The following is a 14,425-nucleotide window of genomic DNA, read 5'->3' as shown; positions in this document are numbered from 1 at the left end:
GGAATAGAATAAAAAATGGAGGAGACATGGAGAGGAGGGGAAAAAACAACTCCCAGATGTTAAATTTCCCCTTTATTAACTATTAAAATGCTGAATTTAAATGTTACAGGACAGAGTAGCTTCATTCTGCTAATCCAGCTAATGCTGGGCTGCTTGTGTTTTTATCTGTGGCAACATGAATGTCGCTGTTGATCTGCTTGTTTGAAACTAATGTTCTGAGGTGGTGAAATCCAATGTGTTTCAGAACAGAAGCTTTATATTGCTGATGGCAGGTTATCGTTCTGACTACATTTTAGCCACCAGAGCATTTTACGAGGTTATATCAAATCAAATTTAAATCAGATTTTATTTGTATAGCACTTCTCATACACTACAGCAACGCAAAGTGCTTTACAGCATTTAAAAACATTACAACATAGTACAAAAATATTGTAAAAGAAAACCAGTCCCTCCCACCCTCTATGCATACACATATACACATTCCACAGCTCTGCAACCATGACAATGAGAATTTAAGGGATGGATCTTTTCCATTGCTTCCATTAGATGATGAGCAACACAGTTTGTTAAATTTCAGTCGGAGCTGATGTGGGGCTTCAGGAGTTAAATGTTTTCTGTCTCCGTTTCAGTGGGCTGAACTGAGTTTCACTGGAGGGGTAATAGCAGAGAGTTTTAAACTTTATACGGTAACTTTTTTTATTTGCTTGATTTGGTTAACTAAGACTACTGAAGCATCACAGTAACTTCATCTAGACCCTAAAATGGATCTTTAAAGATCGGATTTTGTCCCTAAAGGTCATACTGGAGCTTTGTATTGCCGTTTCTTCAAGGTGTGGACAGGAGGAATATTACATGCGTGAACTACAGAGGAACCAGGTAGAAGTTGTCTTCTCTTTGGGGGGGGAGTCGGCTCAAAAGTATTAATACGATGATATTTTTTGCCATGAATGAAAATCAAGCGATTATGGATGTGTGTCTCATGCCGGATCAATTGCTGATTCACTGGTATGCATGCTGTTCTCATCATCAAAGCAGTCGGACCAGTGTCGCAAACTTTAGCTCGAACTTTAGAAAAAAAGACAATTTTCCTTGATTACAGCTGCAGTAAAACAAAACAGAGGCAGAAACCTCATCGTCTGTGGTGCTGAAAGCAGCAGCAGAGGCTACTTCTCAATTGTTTTCTTTTCTTAATAGTATCTGTAGATCAATCGACTAAATGGCTGACGTTTGTTACAGCTCAGCATGGCGGAGAATTAAATAACAATGACAAAGGTGCATCTTAAAGAAGTGCATAAGAAATGCAAAGTAGCAAGATGAATTACGTAAATACAAACAAAGAATGAAAGAAGAACTAGGACTTATTTTCTAAATCATACTCTTCAATACTGCTTATGAACTGTAATGCAATTTTATTTTCAGAACTTTGAGGACTTTGACATGTAAAAAAAAAGTTCATTATGAAGTAAATCTAGGTTATACCTTCAGGAATTTTGATTTATGAATAAAAAAAACTATTATAGGATTGTGTGTGGCATTACCAGTGACTAAAAGAAAATCTCTGTTGAGAGATGGTGACTTAATGCTTTTTAAGGTCATTTCAGTATGTGGCATTCACGAGATGACTGAAGAAAATAGCAAGACACTGGCCACACAAAGCACCAGTGTTGATGTAATAAGGCCAGTTTCAAACAAGAAATACCAGCCAGAGCCACAATCATTCACGCAGATCATCACAAAGTGCAACAACTGTGGGAACAGTCACGCAGCTAAGTGAGAAAAATGTCCGGCTTTTGGACAACAATGTCATAACAAAAAAAATGAACTACCACAAGAGGTGCTGCAAGTCAAGGCCACAGAACCAGAACAGGCCTAACACAGCCTGTACATGTAGGACAGTGGATCAGTCTCCAGTATGGGAAGATGAGGCATCACTATTGGGATTCTGTGCCTGCATGGACATGGGAATTGTGAAAATGAGCCCTGATGTCCATCCCATTTCCATGGAGAGTAGCAAGGAGTTCAGCTCACAGACACTCTTACAGTACAAAGACCTCTTCAGTGACGAGCTTGAAGAACTGCCAGTGTCATACTCCATGACAGTGGACCCTGATGTACAGCCTGTAGTCAGACCAACACACTGCATCCTAGTCGCGATGCAAGAAAGAGTCAAAGCTGAGCTTGATCGCATGCAAAGCATTGGCGTCATAACTCCAGTCAGTGAGCCCACAGACTGGGTCTCATCAATGGTAGCGGCACATGAAAAAGACAAATAAGACATCAGACTCCGTATCAACCCTAAGGACCTCAACACAGTACGAAAAAGGCCTCACCGCCCCATGCGGAGTCTTGAGGAGGTTGCAGCAGAAATTTCAGGGCCAACAGTGTTTTCTGTGCTTGGTGCAAAGAATTCTTTCTGGCAAATACGCCTTGATAAGAAATATTCAATGATGACAACATTCAGAACTCCTTTTGGACTCTACAGATTTCTTTGCATGCCCTTCGGCATCAGCTCTGCAAGCGAGGTATTTTAGCGCACAATGGATCAGCTGTTTACAGGCTATCCATGTGCAGTCATTGTCGATGGCATCATTGTTGGTAGCTGAACACAATGCCAACTTGAAAAGAATGCTTGAACGAGCAAAAGAGGTCAAACTCAGGTTAAATCCACGCAAATGCAAATTCCACTTGGACCAGGTCGACTATGTAGGCCACATCTTCACGAGCGAAGGTCTTAAAGCAGACCCCTCTAAAACATCACTGACATGCCAGTCCCCACTGATGTTACGTTGCTGCAGTGCTTCCTTGGCATGATCAATTTATTGGCAAGTACATTCCAAACTTCAGTAACATTGCACTGAGGAAACTGACCCACAAAGAGACCGCGTGGTGTTGGTTTTAGCAGCATCAGGAGGCATTTGACCGCCTAAGTCTTGCCTGTCAAGCCCTCCTGTGCTGACTTACTATGATATCAGAGAACCAGTCACGCTCACCTGTGATGCATCATTTGGAGCTACATGCATACAAAACAGCAGGCCTGTTGCTTTTGCATCTCGCATTCTCACAGAAACTGTAACACGGCATGCTCAAATAGAGAAAGAACTTCTGGCTGTTGTGTTTCCCTGCACAAAATTCCAACACTGTGTACGGGAAGCCCACAATAGTGGAAATGGACCACCAACCTCTTGTGACTATTCTCAAGAAGCCCATTCATGCAGCCCCTGCCCACCTTCAGAGAATGTTACTCCAGCTGCAGAGCTACGACATCAGCCTGGTATACAAAAAGGCCAAACATTTGTATTTGGCAGATATTATGTCAAGGGCTCCCAGAGCCCTGCTGAAGGTGATGCTTTTCAAGTCATTTCTGTGAGTTGCATCTCCACAGCCCGTCTGGAGGAACTCAAAAAGCACACAGCAGAGGATGAGACACTACAAATCCTGAGTGCATCATCCAGAGAGGATGGCCCACCAGACAGAACCAGCTTCAGGCTGCTGTTGGATCCTTCTTCGCTTACAGAGATGGACTAACAGTGGAGGATAGAATTGTGATGAAAGGCCACAAGGCAGTCATCCCCAGGTCTCTGCATAAGGAGTACATAAACATTGTACACAAAGGACACTCAAGTGTAGAAGCGACCAAACACAGGACAAGAAGTGTCATTTTCTGGCCACTACTGTCAAACGACATAACAGAAGAATTGCTTTTGTATGTCGTGTGCAACAGCACAAAGCCTCATCAACAGAAGGAACATCTACACCTTCACGCAGTTCCAGATGTCCCATGGTCCACAGTGACTACAGACATTTTCGAATGGCACGGCCAAGGCTACCAAGTGCTTGTGGATTCATATTCTGGATGGTTTGAGATGGACCTCCCTTGTGACCTGACAGTGACATCTGTGATCAGGAAACTGAAAAGACATTTCTCAGTTCATGAAACACCACACACTCTCATTTCTGACAGTGCTAGACAATACACCTGTCAGCAATTTAAAGACTTTGGAACCGACCCCAAGGGACACCCAGCAAGTCCACTCCCGACGCCTCAATAAGAAGGCCACTTTAAAGCACCACTACGACAAGTCAAGCCACCTACTGCAGTCTCTGGCAGAAGGACAAGTGGTCAGACCCTAAAAGGACATGACAAGCTGGGAACCGTCAAAAAGATAGTCAAAGAGCCACGTCTTAAAGCAAGCTGTTGCAAAGGAACGAGTTTCTACAGTAGTCATGATAATTAAAAGCTGAATCAAATATTACTGCTGTATGTGTCTTATCTTAAAATAAAAAACAGAGCTTCGCACACTGAGACTAACTAAGCACCCACTGTGTCACTCAACATATGTATCTGACAGGTTTTAGGATGCGGTCCCTGAGAAAGACAGTGTTGCTCGCCATCTTGGTGTCCGTGGTGCTCGTACTGGCTCTCCTCCATTCATGGCCGACTCGAGCCTACACCACGGTGGACGTTTGGCAGCGACCGGGGCCGTTAGTAGAAAGACATCTGGAGGAGAGGCTCCCAGAACCAGACCACCATTTAGGCAATATCCCCTTTCATGTGAGGGATAGCGTGGCAAGGTAAGAGGTGGTTTATTTTAACTGTAGACTCCTTTGCAGAATAAACCTGAGTTAAAACGTGACTCTACGCGTCTCATAATCTGTCCAGCTTGCTTGCACGTAATGGGTGCGTATGTGAGGGAGAAAGTGGAGGAGTAAACCTGCCCTTCGCCCAACTCTTATTCCCGCGGGTGTCAGCTCACCCGCTGCACACTGCCTTTGAAGCCTCGGAGCTGGAGGAAATGAAGAGGAGACGGGCCAAAGAGTACAAGAGCTTTCAGAAGAGGTAAGCAGCATCGTGAAATGGAGATGTCACATTTCATACTCTGGCAATTATGATGTTTTTATATATTCAAGATAGAGACATTCATATGTTCAATCAGCTATCAATCACCTGTCTGTCTTTCTCTCTGACATGGACAAAGTCATCTCTTCCCTCACATCACCATTTTCAAACACTGTACTGCTTCACTTTGTAGCTTGGTGCCACTCAGGATTCATTATTCCACCTCCATCTCATCAAGAAGACACAGCAATGCAGCAATGCAATCAAAATGGCAAACTCATTCCTCCAGTGCGCCAGACACTTCATGCAAAACACACTGAATTTTTAAGCATATTTGTCCACTCATTTTATTCTTGTCTGTGTTTGTGAATGTGTAGCCTATGTCGCTTCCTGATAACAAAAAAAAAAACCTTTCCCCTCAGGTCAAAGACACCTGCAGACGTACTCATTATTGCAGAGGCTAACAGTCCCTTACAGTTTCCCACACAGGGGGTGGAAGTACGACCCCTGAAAACAATCATCATCCCAGGTAAGATTTCTTTTTACAAAAGTCCTATTGTGAATGTATGGCATGTAAAAATGGTTAAAACGGATCACTACAGTTAGAAAATCTACTTGGTAGAAATAGCCAGAGCTGGGTTTTGTGATGGAAGTTCTGTATTATACTGGGTTCACTGTATGTTACTGCTGTCAAAAGGCATGTGATTCTTTTGCATATCTCATAGGACTCACTCAACCTAAGGATGGCTAGGATGTACCAAATGCTTTAAATGTAGCTAATAAACTGTGAGCCTTTGTGGGACAGCTAAACTGAAGAAAAGTAACAATGTGACATGCTGTTAGATCCTGTCTCCATGTCATGGATGGAAGTGGCAAACTTAGATTAAGTTTTGTCTCAAAAAAAAGGACATTACATTATTATTCAACATGTTTTATTGATCCAAGCTGTTAGTCTCTCTTTTCATGACAATGAAGTTTTATTTTTGTGGGCATTTCAGTTTGCAACAGAAGTAAAATTGAAGGAAGAATGAATTAGCAAGTTGTGTTTTTCACACAAACTGTATCTTTGGCGCTCTCTGTGATGTTTTTGGACCAACATTGGTGCTGAATGTGGAAAAAGCCTTTCCTGTATCACTTGCACAACTTGAAGAGCCGTTGCTTGTGTGTGTCTTTCCGTCTTTTCGTTAATGTGATGGCTTGCAGTTCAATTTTGTGAAAGTGAGGTGGAAATGTTGCTAGGTATGGGCTTTTAAGACTGCTGACACAACTTTTACAGAAAAGTGAGCAGGGTGCTCATTCAGACATGAAACCAACAAGTTCATTTGCTATCAGAGTAACAGAAAGTGCATGTCTGAAAGGCACTTTATATTGACTGTGTGCGCACTTGTGTGATAGTTTGTCTCTCATCTGCTCTTGTTTGGGCTTGACCCTGAGATCTTGAAGTGCACAGGCAGCTTTATCTTGCCTCTTCAAGGCCCACACAAAGCATTTTTACAAATGTAAGAACTGCATGATTGCCCTTTTGGGTTAATCTACAGTCAGTTTTACTATCTGCCTTCAAGGTTTTCTCTTTTGGCATACCCCTGTGGCACTCCAACTCATGAGGCGCGCTGTATGAGCAAGTCGTCACTTCTAATGGAACCCATTTTCTCTTTACTTGCATGGTCTTTCCAAAACAAAGTAGTATTTAAGTCAGATAAAGTACAATTTCACTATTGTGAAATCGCAGGACACGTCTCTTATGGGTCCACAGGAAATTCTGAGAACAGATGGTCAGTTTCTCTGGGGTCTGAGTCTAACTGCAGGTCAGAGCTTTATCCACTAATGAGGCACTCCAAGGCCTCCATGGATTCTTTGTGTGAGCCTTCAACAGACTTACAAGGCTTCCTGTGCACTCCAAGGCCTCAGGTCAAGCTGGCTATAAGGCATAAACAGAGTGAGTGAGAGACAAACCTTTTACATGAAAAAGAGCACACAGTCAATATATGAAATAAGAAAAAGAATAATGCACCTAGTGTCAGCAGTAAAATATCGTAAACCCAGTAAAATACACTTTTTCCATCACAGTTCATGTATGGTAAATGTGAATTCTACGATATATTAATGCAAGTAGCTGTATGGAGTGAGGAGAAATTTTAAATGTGTTTAGCACAAACAAAAACAAAAGGAAGAAAAAATAAAATCCAGAAAACAAAAAGGGACAATGACAAAACCTGACTAACAGTTAACTAATCCATGGTCACTGAATAAATCAGTTCAGAATGTACTGGTTCATCAGTTAAGCATCGGATTGTAACCAGCACAAGAACCCTGTTTCATCGTGACGCTAATGTTGTTTAGATCGTCTCACTTTTTGTCACTTCCACTCAAGTATGACACAAACACACACACACATTGACACACAGAGAATTTTCAGCACTATAATGAACATTTATTACATTACATCATATATTTAAAGTTATTTCAGAACTAATAAGCACTGGTTACTTTGCATGTTGATTTTTTTTAGAGTACTATGCAGCCTTGTACCAGGCTACCTCTCAGAAATGCTGTTGGTCTTTGAAGCAGAAACGTCCCTCAGATCCTCCGGTTCTTCTCTTTCATCTGTTCCACAAAGCAGAACAAAAACATTTTTGCGATGCTGCTTTGGCCATTGTGCTCCAAAGCTGAAGCAACAGCCCTCCTTAGAGGAGCTGAAAATACACATTATATATGTTTGATGGTTTTGGCATTTATCATTATTTTTATTTAAATATGTTATCCTCATTAATATTTATTTAATTCTACTTTAAGTCAACCAGGTTACAGTTTTACAATCACCAATCTTTTGCATGCAGTTTTTCATTGTATGATTTTTTTTTTTACTGTTATTTTTATTGCTTGTATTATCTTTTATTTATTAATTGTTATTGATTTTCTGTGCATTAAATCACCTGCAAAGCTCTTTGAATTGCATTTGATTTGTTTGGAAAGTGCAGTATCAATACAGTTTGATTAATTGTTGATATATTCATTTGTATGCCAGCAATTGAGCTGAAATCTAGTGACTTAGATCAAAGCAATAAATATTCATGTGCTAGTCAACAATGACTGAAGCATATGTTTTGTACATTTGTAGTTTTATTGCACTACTACCACGATACTCTGTGGTGAGCTGAAGGCTTATATAGTGTGTGTGTGTGTGTGTATAATGAAACAACTGCAGACTCTTGAAAGAAACACTTAGCAGAGTTTGTAGCATTAGGGAGGCACATATTTTTCCAATATCTGTGCACAGGAAATGGATTAAATCTGTCTCAATATTTCCAGGCTTGGCCTTACACGACCTTCCCAGAGACCATTACTCAGTAAGTATTTCAATATGTCTATATTTACTTTTACTTATTTTAGATATATGCAGCCTTCTCATTCCACCTACTTTGCTTTCCATCATCTGCAGATAAACATCACTGCCACGCTGGGGACGCTAAATGTGGCAGCAGAGGTAGATGGGGTGAAAATCAAAGGCGATGGCGAGATGCACATGAGTCTTTCCAGCATCCTGCTGCCGAACCTGAACCGACAGCTGCAGTTTGTCACCTACACAAACACGCTGTTTCATCCCAGCACTGCAGACACAGGTGGGACCTCAAATACAAACCAACCGTCCTTTTTTCTTACTGTTTAAAAAGAGTCTGACAAAACTGGAGATAAAAGTTTGCATGTGAAGTAAAGTACCTCGTGCTATTTGATTTTTTTTTTTAAATGTGATTTGAAGCAGCAGTTCAATGTTTTGGATAAAAATGCTTGTTCACTTTCTGGAAAATTAGATGGAAACAACTGATATCGCTCCCATGTTTGTACTGTTAAATATAAATGTACAGTCAACATCTGGTGAGTTAAGTTTATCATAAAGAATAGAAATTGGAAGAAACAGTTGCTTAGTTCTGATGGCAAAACAAAACTCCCTACACCTTCACAGCTCATTAATTCACATTTTATATCTTTCTGGTTTAATGTGTAAAAGCATCATTCTCCACAGGGGAGCAGATACAGACATATTAAGACAATGACTTTCCATTGCCTTTAACTTCTTCTTCATTTTAAAAGAAAGTACCACAGAATTTACAGCACATCTGTTGTTTTGAACTTGTTTCTCAGGTAACACTGCATTTACAAAATCAGGATTTAAATGGTTCTACAGCTTTGAAAGTTACTGCAGGTTAACGTGTAGTCTTAATGTGCTGCGTTTCTGTTACGATTTTACACTCGTTCCATTGAAACAGAAAGAGAAAAATAAGAAAATGAGAGAGTGATTTTCTTTGAAGTGTATTATATGCAGTATAAGTGACCACAGAGCACAGTAGAGAAGTAGACAAATGTCTCCTGGTTCTTTTTTTTACTGGTTCCAAATCAGTGTCAAAAGTTTCCACCTTTGCTGATTGTCCCTCAGCTTTACAATTTCCACAGAGCTCTTACAAGTGGACATATGACCAAAGCCAATGATAAAGTGTGTCACATTATCTGCAGAATAGTGCAAATACTAAGGATTTTCAGTGGCTGTGGGGAGATTGCCACCAATATTAAAATAGAATCCACTGGATCTTCAATTCCTCAGATGCTGGGAATGCACCAAGACTTTTGTGTTCACTCTAGCAGCCAACAGCAGAACATTTGATGTGCTTTTGCTTGTGGTTGAGACATTTTAGAGTTAAATGAAGAAGCTTTAGAAACTAAACAAACCTGGCGGAGTGTGAGGCAGCTGCTCACTCTGAATGTCTCACCAGGCAGTGAGAGAGCAGGAAGTTTGAGCTCGACGACTATTGGTTCAATATCTGGTATGTAGGATTTTATAGCAACCACAAAACACTACAAAAATGGATTTCACAATATGGGACCTTTAAAGGTTTAACTTCAATATTCAATGAAAATACAAGGCAGATCATTTTCTATTTTGTTTTTTTTTCTCTCTTTAAATTTCCTCTCACCTCTTGTTGTATAATCATCCTGGCAGGATCTAATATTTACAGAGATACCTTTTGTTCATTAAATCTGTGCAGCTACTCAGGTTTCAGTCTAATAATGCAGCCTCTGTGTTAACAATGGCGAACAGGGACAAAAACTGAGAACACGCGCTCACCACAGTCCATATTTACCTCCCTGACTCATGTGCCAAGTTCCAATTTTCACAGTAATTAATACACTATGAGTTTAATTATGTGTAAATGTTTGACTGGGAGCCACAGGAGTGATTTAGCTGCAGTTTGATCCTAATCAAATTTATTTTTGTGTCTTTTAGTGCAGTTTGAGACAGAGGGCCATCAAGCTGTCTTCAGTGTGAAGATTCGTCACGGTGTCACACCTAAACTGTACAACACTGGATCCAAAGGGGGTACAGAACCAAACCAAAGTCAAACACCTCACCGCTGAACTATATGTCTGCTTGTTCTTATGTAACAGTGCTTGCTAAAAATAAAAGTAAGATTTCCTCCATCTGTCGTCTGCAGAGTACAACGTCAGCGCCCTGGTGACCATAGCTACCAAGACTTTCCTGCGGTATGATAAGCTTCAAGATCTTATCGACAGCGTCAGGAGATACTATCCTACTGTCACCATAGTAATCGCTGATGACAGTGAAAATCCCAAAACCATTTCCGGGCCTTACATCGAACATTACATCATGCCCTTTGGAAAGGTAGAGAAGTAGTGAAGTCTTGTAATCTCTCTGCTGTCGTTGTTGATGCTCTCTGAAGCTCAGCCTTGATGTTTTGGATCATAGGGTTGGTTCGCTGGACGAAACCTGGCCGTCTCCCAGGTGACCACAAAGTATGTGCTGTGGGTGGACGACGACTTCATCTTCACAGCCAACACCAAGCTGGAAAAGCTTGTCGATGTTTTGGAAAGGACCACTCTGGATCTGGTGAGGGACGGAGCAGCAAACTGTTGTTCTCAATGACTTGTAACATTCTGGCCTTATTGCAGAGATGTCAGTGTGTGTTTTTTGCGTTCAGGTGGGCGGTGCAGTGCGGGAGGCCACAGGGTATACTGCCACCTACAGACAGACCATCTCCATCGAGCCCGGAGAGGAGGATGGCGACTGTTTACACATGAGGAGAGGATTTCATCACGTCATCCAGGGCTTTCCCAACTGCGTTGTAACCGATGGAGTTATTAACTTCTTCTTGGCTCGAACCGACAAAGTCCAGCAGGTCGGCTTTGACCCTCGACTCGCCAGGGTAGCTCACCTGGGTGAGTACAGGAAAAAAGGTCAGACAGAGTCATCTTCAACCCCACTTACATAGAGTAGATACAGCAGCATGCAGGTACATTGATCAGAGCTGAAATAGCAATAGATTCTGCAAGTCCTATTTTCTCACAAGTGCACATGCAAAATAGGTTTGAAAAACATGTCTTTTTAAAAATTACCCAAAACTGCAGAATTTATCACAATATATTATCTTATATTATCATAATATTATCTGTGATGCACCTTTCTGACTAAGAACGTTATCAAATCTTAGCTTAAAATTGTGATATTTCATCAATATCATTTTATTCTACATGTCTTATTTAAAACTTCTCCAAAAACAGGCCATGTGCACCCATCAGAGTCTATAGAACAAATAAAATTCTAAAGGTCTTGGTGGAACCATGAAGCCATTTGTGACTCAGCTGTGACCAACAGTCAAATAATAATAATAATAATAACAATAATAATATATTTTTAAATTGATTTATGCCATTAAAACCGTGTCGTACTGCACAGAAGACATTTTAGAGCCCTCTTTACCTGCCTGGTGTTTAGAGGATTAAAGTAACTGTAAGAGGGAGAATATGAAACCCATTTTTGGTTTGTTGTGTTTTGTTTTCAGTTTTGTAGTGATTAGCAGCCACCCAAATTCTTTTGCAAATTTATTTTGGGACTAGTGTTTCCATCAAATCAAATAGAACATTTTCCTGTACATTATGAGTTTTTTTAAAATATTTGGCTGAATGACTGTTTTCCATTTCCAGAGTTTTTCATCGATGGCCTGGGCTCTCTCCACGTGGGCTCTTGTGACGATGTCATTGTCAACCATGCAACCAAAATCAGACTTCCCTGGGTGAGCCAGTCAGAGAGCGACAAGACTTACGCCAAGTTCCGATATCCGCCAGCTTCCTCTGACGCCACACACACGAAAAATGGCCTCCTGTTCTTCAAGAACCGATTTCAGTGTTTGACTCATAATTAGTTCCCCCCACCCCTGCTCTGTATCCTGAAGGTTCCTCTGCTCTTCTTGAGTTGCCAAAGAAGTTTTCCTCCACCGCGTCCTGTCAGATAAGAGTTCAGACAAACACTTTGGTTTGCCTTTTCATGAAAACCTCAAAACAGTTTTCAAACTTCAGCCTGTAGAGCAGTTTTAGCATGTTTTATCTGTCGGTGCAAAGCTCTGTAGCGAGCTAAAACAAACAAAAAAAGTCCTTTTACACAGCAAATATCCAGAATATAAAAGTTTAGGAGGTCTTCTGGAGTGAGAAAATCAGCTATAGTTAAATCACAGTGTAATCGTGATTGATTCAGGGTTATGAAGGGATTACACTTTGTCAAATCTTATCTGGCTTTACATCCGATCTGGTCTAACACAGACACCAAGCTTTGAGAAAACCCAACAGGTAGCAGTCTGTGTCCCATCATTGTCATCCCATTGGGAAATGGGGAGAGATACATGTGTTGTCCTTCGATTTGCACTATCCAAAAACCAGACAGAGCTTGGAAAAGTCATAGTGCCGTCCAAGAGCCTGAGAACGAGGACTCTCTGTTAGCGAGGACAAAGAGACACTTCTCAGTAAGTGACAATCCTGTAGACTCGGAGCGTAGGTGTCGTTCTTACCAATGCCACATGAAGAACGTATTTAAAGTCTTTTCATGCACGGTACCTACGCTCTCTGACTTGACTGGTCGTGCCAAAGGTTTGGCTGCTGGCTTTGGGGTGTCTTTATTTATTTGTGTTGTTGTTTTTGCTTTCCCAGAATTCTTTGTGTCATTTGCGTGATAAATCGCATCTGAGGAAGAGATATTTTTTTGCTCCGTCTGGACTCACACCCATGTGTTACCTGATCCAGAAGCAGCCTTGTTTTTTGTCTTCTGCCGCCTGTCACTCTCCCAAGTTTGTTTAGCTAAAGTCTTAAAGAGGAAGAGCATTCGTGTCGGTGCACGCTGATGAGTGAGTTGCATCTTTTCATGCTGTCTAGGAGAAAAGTTGGATGAACCAAAGTGCATGTTATTTTCCGTCATCATAAGAGAAGAAAAACAAGCATGTTGCAGCAGAATTAGTGAGAGTTTGGTGATGAAGTGACATCTTGAAGCGGTCAGAGCACGAGAGGGAAACTGAAAAGATCGTGTTTTCACGCTGGCAGCTCCTCTGCGGAGAGTTGCGGTACATCGAAGACTGTGATACACTGAAGCCTGAAGTGATGATGCTGTGTTTTTATACCATGGCCTTTAGATGGCGCCCTTGAATCACTGTATTGTTTCCTAAATAAGTTAAATAAGTTTTTAACAGTCATTTGTTATGAGTAACAAGGTGCCAGAGATTTACAAAAGTTTTTCTTTTTTAAAATCTCGAGAGGAATATTTTAAAAGTATTTTGCGTGATGTCTTTTGTTCACTAAAATGCGGTGTTAGCTCTTTTGACAGGAGCAAGAAACTAACATCAGCGACACTGTTACGAACAGCTTTTGTGTAGTTGTGTGTTCAAAAATTTGTCTCATCTTAGAATTTGTAACCGTTGACGGCTGTATAGCGTTGCTGAAAACTTTTTTAACAGTTACATTTATTGTATTAACACAGAAATATATCTTCTTGCCTGCTTCACCCAAAAATCACCGTTATGAGTCGTTTGATCGCAGTGTTACGAGGCTTTTTTTTTTGTTTTTTTTTGTCCCAAAAGTTATTAAAATGTCTGTGGGGGGAAAAAAGAAACCAATATTGTGTTGGGAACAGATTCTACATTCAGGTCAAACAGCCTTTAAGACATATCTGTCCAGTTCATAAAGTTTAAACAGTTGACTCACACATAATTATAAACTGACAATTTGTTTTTAAAATGTGTTTTCTGTCTTTAAGAGAGTGCATTAGTTGACATCTGTATCATAAAGTCTTGGGTTGAAATGATTATTTAGGCCTGGAGGTGTTTAATTTCACACAGGTGTTGTTGACAAGATGTAGAGGTTCTGTGGTGAAGTACATATATGTCCTGCATAAACCATGTCCTAGTTATTTTCATTCAATTATGACTTATTACAGAGGAGGGCAAAATGAGCCACGTTTGAACTAACGTAGTTTAGGCTGTTTTAGTCACATGCTAACTAAGAATCTTCCAGAAACTAGTAACATTTTGCCTTTCAAATCAAGACCTACACACGCATTTTGCCCTCACAGTTGTTCTGTTATAAACCTTTCCATTTGGGTATACCAAATAGGGGAAAAAATCCATAAATGGTGTAACAGGAATGTAATAGTTGACTTGCATCAAAAAGTCTTGGGTTCATATGATTGCCTACCATTGTTTTATGTTGGTTCACATTGTTGTTGGAGGCATTATTTCATAAACTACTTCCAATAGTGAA

At 40.6% G+C, this 14,425-nt stretch overlaps 2 protein-coding genes across 4 annotated transcripts in view; one reads left to right on the top strand and one right to left on the bottom strand.

Annotated features, from left to right (window-relative positions):
• Nucleotides 1–8,470, bottom strand: part of os9 (OS9 endoplasmic reticulum lectin) — a 24,820-nt gene extending 16,350 nt beyond the window's left edge. Inside the window, exon 1 of the mRNA XM_008296102.1 lies at nt 8,465–8,470. The gene's annotated coding sequence lies outside the window, so the exon portion shown is untranslated. The remainder of the gene's footprint in view (nt 1–8,464) is intronic.
• Nucleotides 1–14,425, top strand: part of b4galnt1b (beta-1,4-N-acetyl-galactosaminyl transferase 1b) — a 15,020-nt gene extending 595 nt beyond the window's left edge. The window contains exons 1-11 of one of the 3 annotated variants that reach the window (XM_008296106.1): nt 692–876; nt 4,350–4,572; nt 4,661–4,837; nt 5,260–5,366; nt 8,147–8,184; nt 8,277–8,457; nt 10,116–10,208; nt 10,324–10,511; nt 10,596–10,736; nt 10,828–11,065; nt 11,831–14,425. In XM_008296106.1, the coding sequence (XP_008294328.1) occupies nt 4,358–4,572; nt 4,661–4,837; nt 5,260–5,366; nt 8,147–8,184; nt 8,277–8,457; nt 10,116–10,208; nt 10,324–10,511; nt 10,596–10,736; nt 10,828–11,065; nt 11,831–12,048 (1,596 nt within the window). In that variant the 5' untranslated portion in view covers nt 692–876; nt 4,350–4,357 and the 3' untranslated portion in view covers nt 12,049–14,425. Of the gene's footprint in view, nt 1–691; nt 877–4,349; nt 4,573–4,660; nt 4,838–5,259; nt 5,367–8,146; nt 8,185–8,276; nt 8,458–10,115; nt 10,209–10,323; nt 10,512–10,595; nt 10,737–10,827; nt 11,084–11,830 lie in introns of those variants that run through there. The other 2 variants (XM_008296104.1, XM_008296105.1) reach the window with 2 other exon arrangements.

Source organism: Stegastes partitus, unplaced genomic scaffold, assembly GCF_000690725.1.
Source record: "Stegastes partitus isolate 25-593 unplaced genomic scaffold, Stegastes_partitus-1.0.2 Scaffold1100, whole genome shotgun sequence".
Classification (NCBI taxonomy): domain Eukaryota; kingdom Metazoa; phylum Chordata; class Actinopteri; family Pomacentridae; genus Stegastes; species Stegastes partitus.
Note: the sequence above shows the minus strand (reverse complement) of the source record. Positions and strands in the feature narration are given on the sequence as shown.